This window comes from Oryx dammah, unplaced genomic scaffold, assembly GCF_014754425.2.
Source record: "Oryx dammah isolate SB20612 unplaced genomic scaffold, SCBI_Odam_1.1 HiC_scaffold_10, whole genome shotgun sequence".
Lineage (NCBI taxonomy): Eukaryota > Metazoa > Chordata > Mammalia > Artiodactyla > Bovidae > Oryx > Oryx dammah.
The window spans coordinates 4,795,887-4,819,387 of record NW_024070194.1 but is presented as its reverse complement, the minus strand read 5'-3'; the positions used below and the strand labels follow the sequence as shown (position 1 = coordinate 4,819,387).

The window sequence follows — 23,501 nt, the reverse complement described above, 5'->3', positions numbered from 1 at the left end:
CCATCCTCTCGATGGAAATCCAGCTCCAGTTCTCCCTGGACACCCTTCCCCATCTTCTGCCTTTTCAGGGTTTCACATCAAGGGCACAGGCTCATTCATTCATTCGAACACTCACAGAGTGGGGCTTTCTCTGAGCCAGGCACCTCGATGGGAGCCAAGGGGCCAGAGATCTAATCTTGGAGGCTCAAAGTCCGCAGGGAGTGGGGTGGGGGCTTGGGGTCTGGAGAGCAGGCCACTGGGCCACTGATGAGCCCTGGTCCCCGCGAGGGCTGGCAGGGTGCTGGGCTGCCTTTCCAGTCTAATCAGGACGCTGCCCGCTCCATGGACGGTCACGGAGGCCTGCGGTCGACTCAGGAGCGCTGTCCTGCCCTCCTGCCGGCGGGGACCAAGCCCCAAGCCCCGTGCTTCCCCAGCATGGATGCCACATCACAAACCAGTGTGCCTGAGATACAGATCCAGCCTTGCCCAGGCACGCTGAGAACTCCGTCCCAAGGATGCTGTGGGAAAGAAGGGTCTGGAACCCCGCCCTGGAAACCTTGGGGCCTCGCCAAGCTAGAAACTCATATCATCTCTTGGGACACAGCTCCTGGTCAGCTGCCCGTGTCCAAATCCTAACCCCAGAGATCACGGATACTTAATCCGCTGGAGCCTCAGTTTTCCCATCTGTAAAAGAGGGATAATGAGAGGGCACGTCCCACAGAGTGTCATGGGATAGTCATTCACTCAGGAAATATTTACTGAGCTCCTGTTACGCAGCAAATGCCATTCCAGGAGCCGGCACTGGGACAGTGACCAAAACAGTGACAAAACCTCCACCCTGTGAGCTGCCTGCCAGCTGGGGGAGGTCGTGGGAGGAAGTAGGAAGCACAGACTCTGGAGCCAGGGATACCATCTGGCTCCCCCAGTTTTAAGCTCTGTGACCTTGGGAAAATTATTGGGTCTCCCTGTGCATCAGTTTTCTCATCTGTAAAATGAGGACCAGAGGAAGGGTTGCTGTGAGAGCTAATAAATGTAAAGAGATTCAAGCAGTTTCCAGGAAAAAGTGCTATATACATGCTGAAGTTAATAAGGTGACTTTTTAAAGTGCACATATCGTTTATATCAGACAGCAACTATTTGTTGTTGTTTTTCAGTTGCTAGGTCGTGTCTTAGCATGACTTAGCCCGACGGACCCTTTTGCCTCCAGGCTCCTCTTTCCGTGGGATTCCCCAGGCGAGAACACTGGAGTGGGCTGCCGTTTCCTTCTCCGGGGGGTCTTTCCCACCCAGGGATGGAACCTGGGTCTCCTGCATTGGCAGGGGGTTCTTTATCACTGAGCCACCTGGAAAGCCCACGACAACTACACTCCAATTCAGAAGTTATCATCAGATAGTGCCCAGAGCCCAGAAAAAACAAAGGCCGGATAATGAATCTCAATAGGGTGACCAGGGAAGGCTCCTCCATTCAGGCCGTGCTTGACCAGGTAACGTGCATGGAGCCCTGGCATAAAGCCTGTCGCATCAGTAGTGCTCACCCCTGCACCTGCTGTGGCTGTTATTCACATACTGTATGTCAAGGACACTTTGCACAGCCCAGGAAGGGGCTCTGTGCCTCGCTCTCCCACCCTCCTGGACGCCCCGTCACCCACCTCTTAGCACACAGCCTCCGCAAAGTTGCCATCTCCAGGCCAGCAGGGACAGGCAGGATTGTAGCCTCGAGAGAAGCAGGTTTCAGACAGACTAGGGCCTCCGGCCAGAGAAGGCAATGGCAACCCACTCCAGTACTCTTGCCTGGAGAATCCCAGGGCCAGAGGAGCCTACCGGGCTGCCGTCTGTGGGGTTGCACAGAGTCGGACACGACTGACGCGACTTAGCAGCAGCAGCAGGGCCCCAGGCAGGTGGGCAGGCAGGCAGGTGCGGTGGGCACACCGCTAGGAAGTGGGGCTGCGGGAGCCCCACTCACCTGCCAGCTCCCGGGGGCCCACGGCCCTGCTTCATCTACCTGGAGGCTTCCCTGCCCTCAGTCTGCAGCTGTGCCTGAAAGCACGGGCTCCCGGGGAAGCTCTGTGCCCGGTGGCCACTCCAGGGTCAGCAATGCAGCCTCTGGGTGGTGAAATCAGGTTGCACGTCTGGCCCAGTGTCACAACCGCCAGGGCAGGGAGCACCCTCCAGGGGTGGATGTTACACTAGCCCTGGGAGGACTCAGTAAATATTAAACACCCCCGGCATGCCAGACAAGCTTCCAGATGGGCACGTGCGACCTACTGGACCCATCTCTCACGGGAGGCCGCCGGGCTGGTCTGTCTGCCCGGGGTCGTTGAGAAACATCGGCGGCCACGGGTGCATGACTGCTGCAGGTGTGGGATCCAGAGGCGGGCGGGGCTGGCGATGGGGCAATAAATAATAGTATCAACCGGACATGTTTCGGGTGAAGACTCAGAGCTCGCTGCAAGCTCCCCTTTCCTCCCGCGTCGGTGGTACTCAATGCCCGGTATGAGGACAGACACGTACACGACACCCGCCACGGTCAGGTCTGCTCTGGGTGCTCCCTGGGTGCTAGCCCGTGTCTCCTGACAACTCTGAGCTCTAGCCCCCATCTGTCCTTTCTCTAGTCTCCTCTCCTTGGAAATCAAGGGCTGATGCTTAGTTTTCACACTGACATTTCCCAGGCATGTCAGCGGAGGAATTCCCAAGGTGAAAGGGACATCGCAGCAGATCCTGGCTCGGGAGGGTCCCTGCCCAACAGCCTGGGGGAGGGGAGACCTGGCTGAGGAATGGCAGGAAGGGGTTAAGAGTGGCCCTGCCTGTCAATCAGGGCAGAAAGGGGACAGTATCAAGACCCGGCCTTCTTCACCTCCCCACCTTAGTATATATGCCTTATTTTATAATATATTATTATGTATCAATATTTATTACACATGGCCTAGTTATATTAATAATAGTCCTTCACACCTTAGTGGAAAATTTCCAGATTACTTCCCCAAGTAAATTCTTTGATTATGCAATTAAAAAAAAAACGTCCAGAGTCAAAGGGTGCCAGGGCAGGAATGTGGGCTGGGGACACCTAAGTGGAGCCCGGCTCTCCTGTTGTCCCATCGAAGGTTATTTTTGCCTGATCTGCCCCCAGTGCCAAGTACCTTGGCGAGCGGCTCTGTTTCAGCCTGGTTGGATTACCTGGGCCATTAAGCCAGAAGGTGAGGCCTGAAACCCAATCTGGACCCAGAGCCAAGGGTCCAGACCCCTGGGTGCAGGACAGGGACAGGAAGTTAAAGATAGACCTGCTGCTTCCTGCTGTTGCAGGCAGCATCTCCCCCACCCCTGGCGAGGGGACTGCAGAAGGCGAGGTCCAATGGTTGCCACTCAACCTCAGACCCCATCCAGGGCACATCTCCTCTGGAACTCCCTGTGGGATTGAGAGGGGCTGGACGAGAACCCCCAGGAGGGGCCTGGGACATTTACAACCACCGAGGCCATCTCTCTCAGACTGGGATACAGGCTCTGCAGGCATCTGGTCAAGACAGCCTTGCTGATGACCACTGAGCTCTAGGGTCAACAGGTCAGATCTGCTCAGTTCTCTTTCTGTCCAGGAGAGGCCAGCAAGAGCCCGGGGACCCCCCTTGGCACACTCTTTGTGCAGAGCTCCCAGTGGGGCCTGAAGGGACATTTGCCATGTATACAGGGAGTCTGGGAGCTCCAGAAGCCTCGAAGGAGGAGAGCTGCCAGCAGGACGGGGGACAGAATCGGTGATGAGGCAGGGCAAGAGAAAGCACAGGACCCTTCGGTCAAAACTTGCTAAGGATTTTGGGGTCGTGACAGCAGAGTGTGGACTGTGAGCGTGGGCAGCCAGCCTGGCCACAGGGTCCACAGACCCCTCCCCGCTGCAGAGCCCAAGGACAGAGCCCCCTTAGTTCTTCTGTAGAAGTCAGAGGAAGGCACCCCCCCGGAGGCCCAGCCGCACACTCGGCTCCACGTGCGCTCAGCCGGGATGGGTCCCACGGGCGGGAGGCCCCCGGGGACATGCACAGGTGTCCTTGGCAGCCCTGTACAGACCCGATGGGGTGGGGGCCCGGTGAAGCCCAGGAAGAGGCAGCTCAGACATGACTGGGTGCAGAAACTCTCTGCAGCATTTATGGAGCGCCCACTGTGTGCCGTCCTCATTGCCCCTAGCCCCTCTCTGCAGTGTTTATGGAGTGCCTACTGTATGCCTTCCTCATAGGGGCACCCACATGGTCCCTCCTCAGAGGCTTAGCGTCAGGGGTGCTGGTGCTAACTCCCTCTGAGGCTTTGGCCAAATTTCTCCCCGTCTTGGGGCCTCAGTTTCCTCTGCGCCAGCCCGTCCGTGGCTCCTCTCATGCTGTGCATGTCCCAGGAGCCCCCATCGGGTCCCCTCCCTTCCTGATCACTGTCTCCCAGGCTGGCCGCATGCCCATTTCCTGCCCCTCAAAGCTCATTCCCATGCCAGGGCCTTTGCACTGCTCTCCCGCTGCATGGAAGGCCTCCCCACCCCCACGCCCTCTCTGCAGTGCTCGACTCCTCTCCCCTCCAGCCTTCACTGAACTGGGTCCCTCCTCCCTGTAGCCCCCGCTGCCCACTTGCCTGCCCTGCTCTAACTCCATGACACCTGCCTCCAGCTGCACCCACCCCCAGTGTCATTGGCTTAGAGGGGACAGGGCCTGGGACAGGGCCAGACCAGAGTCGGTGTCCAGAAATACGTATGGAATGAATTAGGGGTTCCTTAGGGTTTCACCGGACCTCAGCTGGTAAAGAATCTGCCTGCAATGCAGGAGACCCCAGTGTGATTCCTGGGTCGGGAAGATTCGCTGGAGAAGGGAATGGTTACCCGCTCCAGTATCCTGGCCTGGAGAATTCCACGGACAGAGGAGTTGGGCGGGCTACAGTCCATGGGGTCGCAAAGAGTCGGACACTAACTGAGCAGCTTTCCTAAGGGTGCTTCCAGGATTTCAAAGCTGGTGCACCTTGGAACAAAGGAGCTGAGTGGGGTGAGGGAGCTGGGAGGGCCTGACTGCGGGGCCCAGCCTCACGGCAGCGGGGGCCCCCTTCCCCACCCCAGGATACGGCAGTGAAGCTCAGGCCCCTGAGACTAAGCAGGACCGGGCCAGGTGAAGGAGGGCGGGGAGGGTTCCAGGCGGAGGTGGGCATGGGGCTGAACAAAGGCCTGGAGGGGGCAGACGCCAGTGTGGGCTCACGGCGCAGCAGGCCGGCCAGGCCTGGGGACAGGACTGGGCTCTGGGTGGCACTAGAGTCCCTGCGGGGTCTCGGGAGGGGAGCGCCGTGGCGAGCTCGGGTGGTTGACGGGGTCACCAGCCCACCAGGCCCTGTGCCCTGCTCAGCTGCCATCACAGCCGCTCGGCCGGCCGGCTGGCGGGCCCCTCAGGATGCCAGGGCCGGCAGAGCCGTGGCCCCAGGGGCGGGAACGCACCTTGCTCCCAGGCACTCCCTGAGGTTGGAGGAGACATCATGGAGCCGTCGTGAACCCAATTCTGGGGGTGAGTGCCGACCAGGCCGGTCTCTGCAGAGGCCGCTCCACCTCCCTGGAAACCTCCCACAAGCCCCTACTGTGTGCCAGCGTGCCCCAGCAGTCACCACATGTCGCCTCCCTGTACCCACATGGCAAGCCTGCGAGGCAAGGACACTGGGCCTCCCCACTGGGCACATGAGGAAGCCAGGCTCAGGTAGGTGAAGCCACTTGCCCCAGGTCATAGGTGGCCCTATTTCCTGTTCTGTCAACCAGGAAGGACATTCTCTCCCAACCCCGCCTCCAGGAGACTAAGTTCCAACTCTGAATCTGTCTTGCTGGGCGGCCTTGGGTGAGTGGCTCCGCCTCTCTGACCCTCAGTTTTCTAATCTGCCAAGTGGGCCTGATAAACTCAGGCAGATGACACCTGTTTGGATCCTAAGCAAATTAGAGGTCTCTCCCAGCACTGAGTCTCACGCCCACACGCACACGCGCACGCGCACGCGCACGCGCACGCGCACGCGCACGCACACGCACACTGCCCTGGGCTGCAGCGCTGGCATGAGTGAGAGCCTCAGGGCCACCGGCAGCAGAGAAGAACGCCCTCACCACCTCCTCCCCAGTCCTTGGCCTTCAGACAAGCCTCCCCCGCGCGGCGTGGGCAGAACTTACGCGATCCTCCGGCTCTGGGCGCTGCTGAAGCCCGCGAAGGAGGCGCTCCGGCCCATGACGCCCACGGTCCCCGCGTCCCCGGAGGACAGGAACCGCACCCTCACCGACATGGTGGTCACCTGCAGGGAGAGGGCTGGACAGTCAGCCTCGCAGTGGCACCTGGCGAATGCTGACCGCAGGCCGACCACCCTCCACCAGGACGCCCAAGGGACCGGCGGGGCGGCAGGGGGGCAGCCATGCTGTGCCCAGCTCACAGATGAGAACACTGAGGCTCGGTCAGGTTAGGAGAGCAGGAGCAAGATGGGAACCAGGTCTCTCTCTGCACTCTGCGCTTGGGTTCTCAGTGCCTGTGCGACTCTGAGTTCTCGTGCAGGGGGGTCCAGCAAGTCCTGAGCCAGCTCTTCTCACCGCCCCTCTGCCAGGAATCCCGACCCCCTCCACAAACTCCCACAGAGCATCTCCTGTGAGCCAGACACCGAGCAAGGCGGGCCAAGCCCTCACCCTCCGGGGCTCCTGGTCCAGCTGGAGGCTAGTGAGCCACCGGGGACAGGAGGGTGTCCTTAGCGGAGTGATGGGGGTACCAGACCCACCCATGGAAAAGGCGACCAAGAACTGAGAAGGCAAGGCTGAGGAGGGAAGAAGGATAAAGGGAGGTGGGGAGGGCGTCTGAGGCAGGGGAACAGCATGGGCAAAGGCCTGGAGGCGCAGAGGACCAGGTGTAACCCAGGGACGGGCAGTTCAGCGGGCGGGGGTGTGGCCCCAGGTGAGGCTGGAGAGGCCAGCAGAGCACAGGCCATGGGGGCCTCAGCGGCCCCAGGGAGGGCTCTAGCCTTGCAGTTGGCTGAGGGTAACTGGGAGCCATGTGAGGTTTTGACCAGGAGGTGATGAAGCCCGGTTCACAGGATGCCGGGCCGCTGGCATCGGAGGCTCCCAGAAGCCCCCGGTCCACTGTCTCGTCTCTGACCCAGCTGCAGCGAGGCTGGCCTAGAACCCTGTCTTTTCCTTTCTCCAAACCATCTTGAGACTGGAACAAAATGCCACTACATCCCTTGGGAATAACGCCAACTGTCTTCCAGCACAATCGGAAAGTTCTCCTGCATATCTAACCTAAATCTCTGCTGCTACAGTTTCATACCTCACTCCTCGGCCAGGGTGCGGTCAGTGCTAGGATTCCAGGGACCCCACTGGTCTGCGGGGGGGGGGGGGGTCTGCCCCACCACATCAGCTCCTTTCTGCTCCCCCTCGGTGAGGTCCCTGCTTCCCACAGCCCCCAGACCCAGAGGCTGAGTCCAGACTCCACGCCTCTGCCCACCCTGGGGCCTCTGGCTGGAGCAACATTCTCCTTGGGGCCACGCCTGTCCAGTGTCTGGTCCTGCACTTTGTCTGTAGCCCCTGACATAGGCTCCAGAGCCCTCACTCTGAACCCCCTGGAAGATCAGTGTAGCCCCACAAGCTTCCTCCACCTCCAACACCCCTCACACCCCTCAGCCCCACACCCGCTGTGTGTAGGTGAGCACTGGAAACCAAAAAGCCAGACCTGGGCTCAAGTCCCAGCTGCAGCTGGGCCACTCCCTGGCTCTGGGCCTCAGTGATCACATCTCTAAAATGGGAATTCAGAAAAGGATCAAGGAGACAACGGTCTGAACAGCACATAATGTGAAGTAGACGCCGGAAAGAGCTGGTTGTTGTGCGGCGGTCAGCTGACCGAGACCCCAGCCTGGAGACCCTGATGCTGGAGCAGGTGAGCCAAGGAACAACCCCTGGCCCTGATGGGGAAAGCAGAGACGGTTTGCTGAGCACCCACTGCATGGTGAGCCCCAGTGCCAGGGGCTGTCCCACTCTATAGACCCGTGACCCGCAGCCTGGTGTACGGACGGGGAGGTGGATGCAATCTGGCGGCGGCGGCAATGTTTATTGAGTGCTCATAAGTGCACAAAGTGCCTAAGTGAATTATCTTATTAGTTCCACACAACCCTCTTGGCGTAGGAGCTACCTAGCTCAGTAGATGAGGAAACTGAGGCTCAAAGAGACAAAGGAGCCCAGGGACCCAGCTAGGAAGCGACAGAGCCAGGCCGAGGACCCAAGAGTTCTCAGACACGGATGCAGATGCCAGCACCTCTCAGGCACGCAGTCAGGCATCCCCCACCCTGGGGGCTCACCCCAGCCCCACGGGGGGACACCCGGAACCCCCACAGTCCCTACCTGGACTGCACTGCTGCTAGCCTGGACCAGCTCGCAAGAGTCGAAGGGTAAGTTGTCAGGAATGTTGGTAGCTTGAAATCAGCCGCAATAGAATTAAGTGCAGCGCGGAACTGGGCAAGTGCTGCAGATGAGGTTTTGAGGGTTTTTTTTTTCCACTGCCGGTTGTTAAACTTTTATCTGCGCGCCACTGCCCCCACCCATATCAGCACAGGCTCTGGGTGGCACTGGAACCTCCTCAAACTGCCAAACACCCCCTCCCTCCACCCCAGCCAAGCTGGGTGAGGGAACAGGAGGGAACAGGCAGGAGGACCCCCAAGGTCAGCGGCTGGGGCGTGCCCGCCCTGAGGGTTGGGACCTGAACGCCTTCCTGCCACCCTTCCCCTCCGCCCCGCCCCCCACCCTCCGTGCCCTTCTGGGGCCTTCCTCGAGCCTCCCTCTATCCTTCACTTCAGGATAAAAGAGAAAGACAATTGCTCAATCGCTCAACAGGTCCTCTGCATGCAGTTCCCTAAAACAAACCCACCACCTTCCTGCCCAGCACTAGGAAAGGAGGGCTGAGGAGGAGGAGACCTAAGGTTCGGTGCAGACCCACATGAGGTATCAGCCCCTGGCTGTGGACTAACAGTTCACGGCAGGGCCATGAGGGCCAATGACCCCACTTTTCCTATGAGGAAAGAGGCTCTAAGAGGTGAAGAGGCTGGCTCAGGTTTCTGCGTTTTCCATGTGAGGACAGAGGATGAGATGGTTGGATGGCATCACTAACTCAATGGACATGAGTTTGAGCAAGCTCTGGAAGATGGTGATGGACAGGGGAACCTGGCGTGCTGCAGTCCACAGGGTTACAAAGAGTCGGACACAACTGAGTGACTGAACAACGAAGCAAGGTCTGGCTGCCACGTGGGGGCTGGTCCCCTGACTGTGGAGGCTGATCCCCTGACTGATACCTCTGCCCTCTGCCTCCAGCCCAGATGTCACCTCCCCCAGGAAGCCTTCCTGGACCTCCCCCCAGTCCCCAACTCCCTCTAATTACAGTGGACTGTGAAAGGTGAGTTCTTTTGTCTCTCCCACTAGACAGTTGCCAGCAGGCAGGGCCAGGGATGTTCTCTGGGGCCTGGAGGATTCACAGCACATCTTTCTGGGACCAGAGGCCATGTGCTTCCCCGACTTCACCAGGCTGTGCAGCTCAAGGTGGAGGCCGTGGAAGAACAGGATAAAGATAAGAACTTCGACTGTGTTTTGGACTCCAGGGAACAGGGGACAAATGTCTGCTGTGAGGGCCAGATAGTAAAAGTTCTTGGCTCTGCAGGCAGGCCTTGTAGTCTTTGTCACAGCTATGCAGCACTATCGTTTTAGAAAGAAAGTAGTCACCGACAATATGCAAATGAATGAGCCTAGCTAAGTTCATGCATTGGAGAAGGAAATGGCAACCCACTCGAGTGTTCTTGCCTGGAGAATCCCAGGGTCGGGGGAGCCTGATGGGCTGCCGTCTATGGGGTCGCACAGAGTCGGACACGACTGAAGTGACTTAGCAGTAGCAGCAGCTAAGTTCCACCTAAACTTTATTTACAAAACAGCAGCTTTTGACAGATGACCCCTGGCCAGCACTGTGCCTGCTACCTGCTCCAAAAGCTTAAAATCTCATTCCATTCTTTCATCACTATAGGAGGCAAGTATAATTATTATCATTCCCATTTTGCATATAAAGAAACCGAGGCTCAGAGACGAGGGAAAATAAGTCATCCAAGGTCACACAGGTCGGAACCTTTAGAGCTGGGTTGAACTTGAACATGACAAGCTTCAAAGCCTGCTACTTCATGTTAGGCTGCACCTGCTTCTATGAGGTCTGTGCTGACGACACACAACCACCACCCCCCGCCCCCCAACATGAGCCTGAAGCGGGGGAAAGGGGGCCCAGAAGGGAAGCAAGCTCATGATCGAGACCTGCCAGGCTAGAATGCGGCACTGGAGGTGGCTGAGAAACCCAGCGCCATCCTCGGTAGGCTTCAGGGGGGTGTGGAGCCCAGGTCCCTTCGGACCAGCGTCGGGTCTCAGCAGCGCCCCCTCCTGACCTGCCCCTGGTAGGGCTGATCCTTGGTCGCGGACCCTTGGGATCTCACCTAGCGGGCTGCAGGACCGCCCCCTTCTGGTGGACTGGCCGTGAACGGGCCGAGCTGAGACCCCTGGGTTCCCAGGAGCCCCCTGTGGGCTCCCGACGGGCCCCACCGGATGTCTGTCACCTTTAACCAAGGGTCATCCCCGTAGCGATGCTCCATTGTTGACACAACAGCAGAACTGACCACTCAGAACAGAGACCGGGCACCCTGGAGCTCCCTCTCTTCCCAGCAAGACCGTCCCCCTCCTCCGCCCTCTTCCCCCGCCGGCGTGATCCTTCAGCGGCTGGGCTGTGGGCATGTCGGGCGGCCGCTGGCACTCTGCAGGGCATGAGAAACCGGCCAGGGATCTCGCGGGGGCCCCTGGGCAGAGGAGAGAGACACAGAAGTCATGCAGACACCAAACCTCCGTCGGCAGACAAGACGTGTCCCTCGCTGCCTCTCTGCGCCCGGCGCCCGAGGCTTGGGGAGCGCGGGGCCGGCGGGGCGGCTGAAGGGGCTCCTCACCCAGCAGCAGCTCACCAGATACTGAACGGACCGTCTGGGTCTCTCCCCGCCAGGGGCAGCCGGAGCGGGCCGGCCCCTGCCCCTGCTAAATCTGTCCAGTTCAGGGCTGCCCGAAGCTGCGCACCGGCCGCGGGAACCTGCAATTTCACCTCATTTGGAGGTGACGCTTCTAAATTTAACGGCATGGGTTCTCCGGGCTGGGCAGCATTTATGCCCGTGTCCCTCACTTAGGGCTCTTTTAGATCCGCTCAAATGCCAGCCAGGGATTAGTTTGCTTATAGGAATTTCCAAAATAGCCCTTGGTTTAGCAGGAGAGGAAATGGCAAAATAGCCCAGGATGAGGAGTGTGAGTTTATACCAAAGAGGGAAGGGCTGCCCTGGAACCAGACCGTCTGTGCCGGACACAGTCCAGCTCCCTCATCTTCTCGATGGCCAGACCCAGCCCACAGGGGTCAGACAACCTGCCCAGATCACCTTCAGGGCAATGGAAGGGCCAGAAGAGCCAAAACTCCCCCTCCCTGCCCAAACCCACACCACCCTCTGCGCCTCCCCTGCCCCATAAAGCCCAGTTGCTGACCCCTGCCCAGGATGGGAGCCGCGGAAACCCCCAAGCCCGCCAGCTCGGGCTCCCCTAGTCTCCGCCGAGCACCTCCCGAGCCACGTTGCCTGGGACCGGGGAGACGTGGCCAGGGAAATAGGAGAACGTGGTTCCAGCTGCACACGATCTTGAACAAGTTCGCTCCTCTCTAAACCTCTGTCTCGCGGTCTGTAACCTGCGAGGACTGGGCTAGAAGGCAGGCACACTCTGGGCCAATAAGGGACGCACAGCAGGCCGTGCCTCTCGGCGAGAGGGTTATCTCAGTCTTTAGTCCCCCTTTCATCCCGGCTCCCTGGCTCCCTGACACTTGTCACCCTTCCTGTTCAACAGAGCACAGAGCTGGCCCCAGGCACAGAGCCAGGGGCAGCAGAGGAGGAGCTGGAATGCAGTGGGTTGTTTTGTTTTTGCTGAATTTCATTTAAGGTAACCGTCCATTTAGAGCAGACGTCCTCTGTATGATTTAAAGTGTTTTGTTTTTTTTTAAATGCTGTGTTTAAATGAAGAGAGTACGGACTTGAAGGACACTTAAAGACAGCAAGTAGAAACCCCCCTGCCCAGCAGGTCACATTCCTGGGTCCTATCACCAGCTCTCAGGGGCTACCGTGGAAGGGGCACCCGGAGCCAGGAGGACACACCCTGGATGTGTCTCAGCAGACAGACAGCCAGCCTCACAGGGGCAGATCAGCTGACAGTTCCGGCTTCTGCTGTAAGACAAGAGCAAGTAGCTCTTGGGGAGCCCAGCTGGACCTCAGAGTTCACTGTCCCACGGCTGCAGGGCAAACAGAAAGTTCCTGACTGCCAGATGGTTCACGACCAGAGTCAGGATCCCTGCTGCAGGAGGGCCCCCTGCTTCCGTGTATCATGCGGTCCATGGCCCCCTGTGTCCTTCCTGCCCAGGGCAGGCCTGGAGGAGTTCCTGTCCTGCTCCAACTCCAGCCTGTAGCCCGTCAAGGACCAGTCACAGGACAGGGCCGGCAGTCCCTCTCATTGGACTTCACAGCACACCTCTGCCCATTTCACAGATGGGAACACTGGGGTATGGCTACAAATGGCCAAGTGCCAGACCCAGGGTCAATAACCCATTTGTGTGGCTGTTGCTGCTGCTGCTGCTGCTGCTGCTGCTGCTAAGTTGCTTCAGTTGTGTCCGACTCTGTGCGACCCCATGGACAGCAGCCAACCAGACTCCCCTGTCCCCGGGATTCTCCAGGCACAAACACTGGAGTGGGTCGCCATTTCCTTCTCCAATGCGTGAAAGTGAAAAGTGAAAATGAAGTCGCTCAGTCGTGTCTGACTCTTAGCGACCCCATGGACTGCAGCCCACCAGGATCCGCCGTCCATAGGATTTTCCAGGCAAGAGTACTGGAGTGGGGTGCCATGTGTGGCTGTTAGGAATATGATTTTGAGGAAGAATGACATGAGAAAATTTTGAAATAAGATGTAAGTAAATTTTCCTAAAGGAAATCAACCCTGAATATTCATTGGAAGGACTGAAGCTAAAACACTAATACTTTGGCCACCTGAATTGAAGAGCCAACTCATTGGAAAAGACCCTGATGCTGGGAAAGACTGAAGGCAAGAGGAGAAGGGGGCATCAGAGGACAAGATGGTTGAAAGGCATCATTGACTCAAAGGACATGAGTTTGAGCAAACTCTGGGAGACAGTGGAGGACAGAGGAGCCTGGCGTGCTGCAGTCCGTGGGGCTGGAAGAGTCGGACTCGACTGAAGCTATTGAACAACAAAAACCAGAGCAAGATGTAAACTACATACAGCATGCTTTACTTGGGAAACAGTGAGGTGAAGTCACTCAGTCGTGTCCAACTCTTTGTGACCCCATGGGCTGTAGCCTACCATGCTCCTCTGTCCATGGGATTTTCCAGGCAAGAGCACTGGAGTGGCTTGCCATTTCCTTAACGTAACTGGAAAAAAGTATTAATTTGAAGAAAATCAAGAGGTTGATTAAGCTGCCCTTGGTCAGGCAGTAATCAAGCCGCCAAGCTGACTGTATGTCCGCCAACCTAGAGAACCCTGCTTTTCAGGGTGAATCTGGGGTCTAAGGAGAGACTTCCCTCTTTAAAAAAAATTTTTTTTCCAAAGGTCCACAGATATCATCTACACGCCCAGCTAACTCCATTGGGGTTTTACCAGGCAAAGATGACTCATGAATTTCTGTGAAATATACAGAGGGTGTTTTAATTTAAATGGCCCCCGATCACCACTGACACACTCCACCAGCAGGTCAACCAGGGGTCTTCAGGAAGAGCCAGCAAGTCTTAGCAGAAGCAGCCTCCTGAGGTCCATGGAGGGGAGTGTGTGTGGCTGTGGACATGGGCAGGGCAGGGGGCTTGGGTACCCAGAGAGGAAGGGGTGATGAAGCTGGGCCTCTGGGAACACTACCTCCACCCTGGTCCGCTTAGGATCAGGAATAAAAATGGCACTAGGCAAAAGGAACGGGGCATCTTGCCACAGCACCCGTCTGAGGTGGGCACTGTGAGCACCCCCATTTTGCAGACTGGGAAACTGAGGCTGGTAGAACTGAAATGGCCTGAACCAACAAGTGGCAGCAATAGGTCTTCAATAGTTCACTTTAAGGGACTTCCCTGGTGGTCCAGTGGCTAAGACTCCATGCTCCCAATCCCGGGAGCGAGGGTTCAATCCCTGGTCAGGGAACTAAGATCCTACGTGCCCCTTGGCATGGCCAAATTAAAACAAAATTCACTGTAAAATGCTTGCAGGTGGGTGTGCATGGCCCAGCTGTGCGTAGACCTACCCCTCATCCTAGGGGTGAATAGGTATCACGTGGGTGTCAGGTGGAGGGTGCTAATTAGGGTCCCACTCCAGAAGCAGCTAGGGGAGGGGCTCTAGCTCAGCGCGGCTGCTCCTGGGGCAGGCTTCTCTTCACCGTGAGCATTGTCCTGTATATTTACAGTACCCCCCACACGCACACACACCAGGAGCTCTCCACCCTCCGGCTGTGATAACCAAGATTGTCTGCAGGCACCACACTATTCCTTGGGGCTAGTCAGGGCAGAATGGTGACCACGGTGCCCGAGGGGAACAGCCAGGGTGGAGGCCACTGCTCAGATCTGCAGGCAAGGCCGGGATTCGCGTGCTGGGGGTCAGGAATGAGTTCTCACGGGCGAGAGGAGTGGTGGTGGAGATGCGGTGTTCTGTGGGCGACACGTGTTGTTCAGGCTTCTTCTCCTGACCTGAAAAGGGAGAGGGAAGCTGGGGGGCCTGGCATCCCGACGTCTTCAGAAGGGGCCCTGGGCCTACGGCCTCCACTGGGCCTGGGCTACCACCACCCTTCACACTCACGTGCACACGCGTACACACACCCGGGCACGGATGAGAGCCTGGAAGCCCGAGCTCAAGGACTTGAGCTCGGGGTAGAGGTTGGCCTCCTCCTGGAGGGGGCGTGCTGGCTGCAGCATCCGAGCTCTGCAGGAGGCCTCCTTCACTGTAAACCCCACCCCGAGCCAGGAGAGACCCAGAGGCTACGCAGCCTTTTAATCCCAAGGAACCCGACTGCTGAGAACGCACACCCTGGTGTGGGCAGCCCAACCCAGGCCGGGTTTGGATTCAAAGCCAGGCGGGCAGAGCTCTGACGGCCACATGGGCTGACCACTCTGCCCTGGATGAAACCAACTGGAATTCTCGGTATCCTGGGGATACAGAGCGTCCCCTCACCAGACAGCCGGACACCAGCGCCCAGGAGTCTCTCTCCAAACCAGCCCAAAGGTCTGGGAAAGAATTCTGTTCCTGGCTGCGCTCTGTGGAAGAACAGTTAGGGCCAAATTCTCCACCAGGGATGGGGTCACAGGGCACAGGCTCCACGAAAATGCGAGGATTATTTTTAAAATCAGAAGACTGAAAATGAACTTTCAGGTCAAAGGGAATGCTTTACTATATAATTATAAAATTACATTACTTATATATGTTAATAGGATGTATTTTATCACATAATACATTCCTCTTTATACCAGTCGTAAAATACTGTACTATTTAATATTTTTTGCTATGTGGGTGGGGGCGGGGTGGGGATGAAAGCCTTCAGGTGGCCATGTCCTCGGCCCCCTCCTAGTCCCTACTCCAATCTGTCAGCCTGCAGACCAACCCTTCCTCCTCCAGCCCAGGGGCCCCTCTCCAGCTCCCTCCCACCAAGCCTTTATTATGCAAATCAGATTCATCCTTCCTGCCCATCTCCCTCCTCCATCCTCCCAGTTCCACTGGGCCTGGCCCCCCAAGATGCAAGAGCTAAGACCTTGCACTTGACCCAAATAAGCTCATCTGAAAGCGTGCCCGACTCTCTTGGGACTCCATGGACTGTAACCCACCAGGCTCCTCTGTCCATGGGATTCTCCAGGCAAGAAAATTGGAATGGGTTGCCACGCCCTCCTCCAGGGATCTTCCCGACCCGGGGGGTCAAACCCGCGTTTCCTGTGTCTTCTGCAGTGATGGGCGGATGCTTTACCACTGAGCCACCTGGGAATTTCAGCAAAACGTGGCGCTGGGTGTTTCATCTCATCTGATTCTGGCCTTTGAGTTTGAAGAACGTAAGCACAGGCTGCCAGCCTTCTCTCAACCGAGGTCTTACCTGCCAGGTCTCTAAAATGGGCTGACGTGCCCTTGGACAGAAGTCACGCATGGACCTGATTCCTAGTGAGAGCGCGTGTATTTCCATTCGTACCTTGTCCTTCGAGTGCCTTCTTCTGGGAGTCACAGATCATCTTCCCTTGTACAGTTATCTAGCTTGATCTCCTTGATTTCCAGGGGCTGTTTATAAATCCTGGATGGTGATCTTTTCTTGATTTTCTCCCAGCCCCTCACTTACTTTCTGCCTTGTTCTTAACGGGGTGTGCGTGCATGGGTGTGTGTGTATGTGTAACAGAAGCTTCAAATATTTATGTGACTGGCTCTGTGAACATTCCTTCTGTGTTTCCCAGTTAAGAACCTACTTTTCCACCTCTGAAATTGTTTCAGAACTGTTGACACTGAAATCTAGGTCCCCGGGAGAGAGTTTTGTCTTCCTGGCAGCCAGGCTGGAAGACCCCCGGGGCATCTCTTTCCTCCTTCTAGGTCACCGTGCGCCCCGCTTCTCAGAAACACCCTGAGTCTGTCCCCTCTTTCCACCCTGGACCCCAAGGACAAGCCCCCATCCCCTCTCTGGTCTCCACTGGTCTCTCTGCCTCCACTCGCCCTCTGCCCCCACCTGAAAACCAGAGCAAGCCTTTAAAACTGTCTATCAGCTTCTTATACCCCACCGCAAGTTCGGGGCTTCTGGAAACTCTAAGGATTAAAAACGTTACCCCTTACTGCACCCACAAATCCCCAAAGGAGGCGGTGCCTAAGGAACCAGGCAGGGATGGCAGAGAGCTCCCTGCTGACCACCCAGGAAGTCAAGAGCCCCCTTGGTGCTCAGCCACTCAGTCATCTCTGACTCTTGCAGCCCCATGGACTGTAGCCCACCAAGCTCCTCTGTCCGTGGGATTTCCCAGGCCAAAATACTGGAGTGGGTTGTCATTTCTTCTCCAGGGGATCTTCCCAACCCTGGGGTTGAACCCAGGTCTCCTGCATTGCAGGCAGATTCTTTACCTTCCGAGAGACCAGGGAAGCCCCAAGAGTTTCCTTCCTGCCTTCCTACCCCTGAAACATTAATCACAACCGGGTATTCTCACGGTAAAGGCAGGGGCGGGGTGGGGGTGAAGGTGGAGGGGCTGGGAGGGGGCAGGGACCGCAGAGCCTTTACATCACCCCTCCTATTCCCACCCTGTCAGGCAGCCCCTCACCCCACTCAGAGCCGAAGTGCCTGGACCCTGCACCCCATGACGCTCCTTAGCACAGGGGTGCTGAGTCACCCTCCTGGAATACCAGAGGCTTCCCCAGCCCGAAGGCCTGGGACTCCTGCACGTGGGCCGGTGGAGCAGGACTGTTTGCTAATAGACGCTGTTAACAGCACGAGAAATGGTCAAGGGGTCAGCAAGAGAGGAGCCATCTGGTTGTCCTGAGGTAAACAATTTACAAGAGAAAAGTCCAGCTAGCCTGTTCTTCTGGGTTTTCTTCCTACAGTGTGGACGTGCAGTAGACAGAGACTGTCTCAGGCACCCTGGCTTCAGCTCCAATGCCCCCTGGGGGTGGGGGGTGGGGGTAGGCAAGAAGGCAGGAAAAGTCAGATTTTGTTCACACTTTTTCTTGTCCAATTCTAAGGACCAGGTGACTTCATGCCAGCTGGTGAACCCACATTGCGAGGATTTCCTCCCAAAGGAACAGCCTTATTTTCTAGCACCCAAAGCCTTGAACGGCGAGAATCTTCAGCCTTAAATTTATTTCCTGTTGAAGGAAAACCCCTATTGGTCTCCCCAGGGATTGCAGCCCTGCTCTACCAACCACTACAAATGCCCGAGGGAGTGAGAGAGGGTCTCCATTCTTGCCATTCGGCGTGTGGCCAGTGGATTCCCAAGCATGAAAAACATGCATGTGGTTTAATAGCCTGAAATAAACAAATTGTGCTGAAATCAGAACCCGAAAGTGTTGCAAAACATTCCAGGCAGACACTGGAGTTGAGATACTACAAGCTGTTCACCAGTTAATTCCTTCTTTGCCAAACATTCCTACTTGGGTCTATTGGGAGATGATTTTGGTGGGAATGCATCTCCCATTTTGTAATGAAAATCACCAGGGGAAGAGGGCTCTATCTGCAGAGGCTCAGATTTCAGAAAATGTGGTTGGAACAGGTAGTTCCCTTAAGGACAAAGCTAGTACTGAGTTTCACAATAAAGAAAAAGGACATCTGGGGACTAGGATCTGGAGACTCTGCAATGACCCGTGAGAGCAACATCCACACATTCTCAGGGAGGGTGATGAGTACAAGCCTTGGGGTTAAAAAAACTCACGTTCAAGTCCAGCCTCTGCCTCCTTCTAACTAGGTGACTTGGACAAGTCACACACTCTGAGCCTCAGTTTCCTCGTCTGTAAAATAGAAACTGTTACAATTAGCTCCTTTTCTGTACAGTTTCCAGGAGGTGCTTTTTTTTTTTTTAATTCTCATTAAAAGGAAAAACCAAACCATCATTTACAGCTTTTTCTACTGCTTTGTGCTGCTGAGGTCAGAGACCTGAGGTAGTATCTTAGTTTTCTGTGGCTGCTGTTAACAAAGTATCATTGAAACAACAGAAATGGGGGACTTGCCGGGTGGCCCAGTGGCTAGGACTCCACGCTTCCAGTGCAGGGGGCTCCAGTTCGATCCCTGGTTGGGGAACTAAGATCCCACATGCCTTGCAGTGGGGCCAAAAAAACCCAAAACATAAAGTGGCTCTTCCTGCTATTAAACGACAAGGATAGAATGTATCGTCTCACAGTTCTGGAGGCCGGAGTCCAGTCAAGGCGTCAGCAGGGCCCTGTCCCCTCTAAAGCCTCTAGGAAAGAGTCCTCCTTCCTTGCCGAGTCCAGCGTCTGATGGTGGCCACCAGTCCTCCACCTTCCTTGGTTTTCAGCCACACCACTTCAGTCCTGCCTCACGGCGACATGCCCTCTTCTCGCGTGTTCTGTCTTCACAAGCATTTCCCCCTAGTTATAAGCAAGCACTCCATCACTAGGTCGAGGCCCACTCCAAAGGCCTCACCTGAACTTGATTCGTCCACAAAGACCCTACTTCTTTTTTCCGATTTATTTATTTTTGGCTGCATTGGGTCTTCATTGCTACATGCCAGCTTCCTCTAGTTGCGGTAAGCGGGGGCTTCTCATCTCAGCGGCTTCTCCTGCTGTGGAGCACCGGCTCTAGGGCTCACGGGCTCAGCTGTTCCGTGGCACATGGGATCTTCCGGGACCAGGAATCGATCCCCTGTTGCCTGCATTGGCAGGAGGATTCCCAACCACTGGACCACCAGGGAAGTCTTGCCAAGACCCTATTTCTGAACAAGGTCACCTTCGCAGGTATGAGGGGGTAGGAATTCGGCATATATTTTGCAGGGAGAATGTACATTCAATCCATAACAGATCAAAAACACGTTGAAAACGCGTTGTTTAGCCAGGTGGTGTATTCAGGTTTGGGATATGCTAAGGCAATGGCACCCCACTCCAGTACTCTCGCCTGGAAAATCCCACGGACAGAGGAGCCTGGAAGGCTGCGGTCCATGGGGTCGCTGAGGGTCGGACACGACTGAGTGACTTCACTTTCACTTTTCACTTTCATGCATTGGAGAAGGAAATGGCAACCCACTCCAGTGTTCTTGCCTGGAGAATCCTAGGGACGCGGGTAGCCTGGTGGGCTGCCGTCTATGGAGCCGCAGAGAGTCGGACACGGCTGAAGCGACTTAGCAGCAGCAAGCTGGGCTCTGAGCATTGCCGGGGGCGGTGGGAGGAGAAATGCTGCTCCTCCCTAAGAAATTGACAGCTGGAGCTGGGGAGGCTGTGGGGGAGGGGAGGGCAGCGCGCAGGACAGCCTCCAGGCAGCGGGATTGCAGGACGGGGATTCCAGACTTGCGAGTGTGCTCCCCCCCGGCTCCCATCACCCCCGATTCTGTGGACTTCCGCTCTTCCCGCCGGCACCCCGGGTTCCCTTTTCCCAGCCCGCCCCGTTGGTCTGCTTTAGCCCCACCACCCCTAAGGAGAGAAGCTCAGGCTAAGCAGACACGGCCTCCCCTGGGAAGGAAACTCAAGCAGAGGAGCCGGAGACAGAACACGCAGGGGTCGTTCACTCCGGCTGCGGAGCCCCCAACTGCGAGGTCTGTCACGAGTTCACCTCGGGTTCCTGAGCCTGTGGTTCAGGCCATTTCCAGGCCTGCTTTTCTGGATCCATTCAGGGAGCGCCACACCCCCCCACCCTCCCCCACCCCCCGCCCCAGATGGCCTTCCAGGAGACCCCCCTCAGCTTAAATTAACCGGATTCTTTTGCACCAGCTCATAACAGAGATGGCCAAAGTCTCTCCCAGCAGACTTGTGTCAGCAAAACTGGGAAAAATGGAAGAGCTGGAGCAGTATCCAGCACGAGATGAAAGGGGACAAGACAGCAATTTTAGAAGAACGGAAGTTTTAAAAAACTTAATCTATCGGCACAAATGTACCTAGAAGAAATGTTAAGACCCTGGAGAATTCTTGGGGCTAGTGCATGGGGGTGGGGGGCAGGGATTGCTCGCTGGGGTCTCAGGCTCTGGTTAATATTAAGGGGGCATCCACGAGTCCCGGGATGGTGTATGGAGATGAGGGTCGTGATGACCGCTCCTTGACACACAGCCCTCTGGACTGCATGGCCCCCTCTTTCGGCCAGAGCATTGCAGCCTGGGCGGACGCCCTCCCCCGCCACCGGTCCCTTCCTGCACACATGCTGTTTTGATTCTGCGCCCCCTCAGTCTTGCCTCGCTTTCCTGCCTAATGAGGTGAGCTTCACCCGCCCCAGGGGCAGTTCCTGTAAACGCCACAGCTTTGATGACCCAGTGGGGTGAGTGTGCAGGGAAGCGCTCCCCCAGGGCTGGGCTGGCTGGAAACAGATGCTTCGTCCTTTCCAAGGACGGTAATGAGGTCTGAGGGTTCTGACGGCAGGCGGGGGTGCTGTGGGCGCCAAGAGCCCACAGCTGGCTTGGGGTCAGAATATCTGGGCTCCAGCCCCAGACACTCTAATGAGGCGTCCATCTCTCTCCTGGATAAAATGGGAATAATGCACACACCTCATAGCATCACTGTCAGGCTCCAACCGGATCACAGATGTAGTCAGTCTGAAAACCACGATGCTCTGAGTAACAGGAAGTACCACTGTTCCTGTGGCGATAATCTGGTTATTATTAGAACCTAAGGGGACTTCCCTGGTGGTCCAGTGGTTCAGACCTTGCCTTCCAATGCAGTGGATGTGGGTTCGACCCCAGTCGAGAAACTAGATCCTACATGGCTTGCGGCCAAAAAACCAAAGCGATGCTGTAACCAACTTAGCAAAGATTTTAAAAATGGTCCACATCAAAAAATCTTTAAAAAAAAAAATCCCCCAAACCTAAGATCTTCCATGATGGACGATCCCAGGGGACTTTGAGCTTGAATGAAATCCTCTGCCCTTTGAGCGTGGGCAGAACCTGGGAATACCAGGAGGCACTACTCCTGTGAGTGTGTCACCGTCTGTGATAAAGGGGGGGTTATCCTGGGCAGGCCTGGCCTTCTCAGGGGAGCCCTGAGGCAGGACTGGCCCCTCCAGCCAGAAGAGGTTTAAAGCAAGAGAGGGATTCGGTGTGAGAGAGTCTCTATTGATGGCTTTGAAGATGGGAGGCCACGTGGCAAGGACACTAGAGGCCTCTGGAAGCTGAATGTGTGCCCGGCTGACAGCGAGGGAGGAAGCAGAGCTTTAGTCCTCCGAGTGTGTGCGGGCCTGCTCAGTCGCTCAGTCGTGTCTGACTCTTGGCGACCCCATGGACTGTAGCCCACCAGGCTCCTCTGTCCATGGGATTCTCCAGGCAAGAGTACTGGAGTGGGTTGCCATTCCCTTTTCCAGGGGGTTTTCCCTACCCAGAGATGGAATCTGGGTCTCCTGCACTGCAGGCGGATTCTTTACCACTGAGCCCCTGGGGAAGCCGCTAGCCCTGTGGCCACATAGAATTGAATGATGTCAACAACGACAGTCTTGGAAGCAAATTTGTCTTTAGACCATCCAAACAAGAACTCGGTCTACCCACCATCTCCGATACCAACTGCTGTTCTCCAGAGCTGGGAGCCCTGCATGGGGACTGCGTCGCGCTGGCTGGGTTTCTGGCAATTCGTTCCATGGCAATAGAAACTCGTCTGGCCCCCGTGAAAGCGAGTGTTAGTTGCTCAGTCACGTCCATCTCTTTGCGACCCCGTGGACTGAGGCCCCCTTCCCGTGTGAAGGAGGCCTTAGAGCGGAAGGCTCCTACACCATCTCCCTCCTCGTGTAGCCTAGTCAGTAGAGATGAGGTTGGACTCCTGACTAGACCTCTCATTGGCTGTGTAGGGTGGGCTGCAAGACCTCCCTCGGGGCTCAGGACCTCAGTTTGCTCATCTCTGGAATGGGGATGGAAATTAAAAGCAAGTAAAACATCAGAGCTCCCCTGGTGGCACCTGTGATGCAGGAGACGCGGGTTCGATCCCTGGGCTGGGAAGATGCCCTGGAGGAAGAAACGGCAACCCACTCCAGTGTTCTTGCCTGGGAAGATCCCATGGACAGAGGACCTAGTGAGCAGGAGCGTGTAGCGAATGGAAAGCGCCAGAGCGGAGCAGGTCACAAGGACACACAATAGATGCCCAAGAAACACGAACATTGTACATGTCAGTGATAGACGTCAGCCGTCGGGGACACGCCGCTTTGAAAGCCTTGGCCCACTATGGCCCGTTTTGGCAAAGCAATAAAGGTATTATTTTCTACTCTGCCACCTCCCCCCAAAAGAAATCAGCCAGCCGCTGACAAAGAGCGTTGAGTCTGGGGTCATGAGAGCCCTGCCCCCACACTACAGGCACAGGAATGAGCCCCAACCAGGTCCTGGGGGTCAGGACTGAGACAGAGGGTGGTAGGTGCCCAGTGTTCTTAGTGGGCTGCAGGCCATGCCTGGAGCTCTGAGTCCCCCTCAGAGCCTGGCACACACCTGGGAGAGCTGCCCACCTCAAGACCCCCTTCGCTCCAGCTTCCCCGAGGGGAGTCTGTGGCCTTACTTTGGCCCCCTTGGTCTCAGTGAAGCTGAAGTCCAAGGCCCGTGCTTGTGAGGACGCAGCTCACCCTGGGCCCTGGAGGAGAGGTGGGTGCCGTCTCCCAGCTCCGTTCCTGGCACGAGTGCTCGCCAGCACCATCACACCCCTCAATTCTCCAGCCTCCAAACCCCAGGGACCCTCTGACGGCCCTTCCAGCTCCCTGCGGTCCTTGGAGTGGCCGCGAAGCCCGGCTGCCCCCACCCCAGCCTCTATCAGCCCTCCCTCTTCGGCGCCCACTGACCCCAGTTCCAGCTACACCAGGCTGGGGCTTGGGCGGTGG

At 56.7% G+C, this 23,501-nt stretch overlaps 1 protein-coding gene across 4 annotated transcripts in view; it reads right to left on the bottom strand.

Annotated features, from left to right (window-relative positions):
- RIPOR3 (RIPOR family member 3) overlaps nucleotides 1-23,501 on the bottom strand; it is a 74,212-nt gene that overhangs the window by 21,922 nt on the left and 28,789 nt on the right. For all 4 annotated transcript variants that reach the window (XM_040248146.1, XM_040248144.1, XM_040248147.1 and 1 more), the window contains one exon: nucleotides 6,127-6,245. In XM_040248146.1, coding sequence (XP_040104080.1) covers nucleotides 6,127-6,236 — 110 coding nt within the window. In that variant the 5' untranslated portion in view covers nucleotides 6,237-6,245. The remainder of the gene's footprint in view (nucleotides 1-6,126; nucleotides 6,246-23,501) is intronic.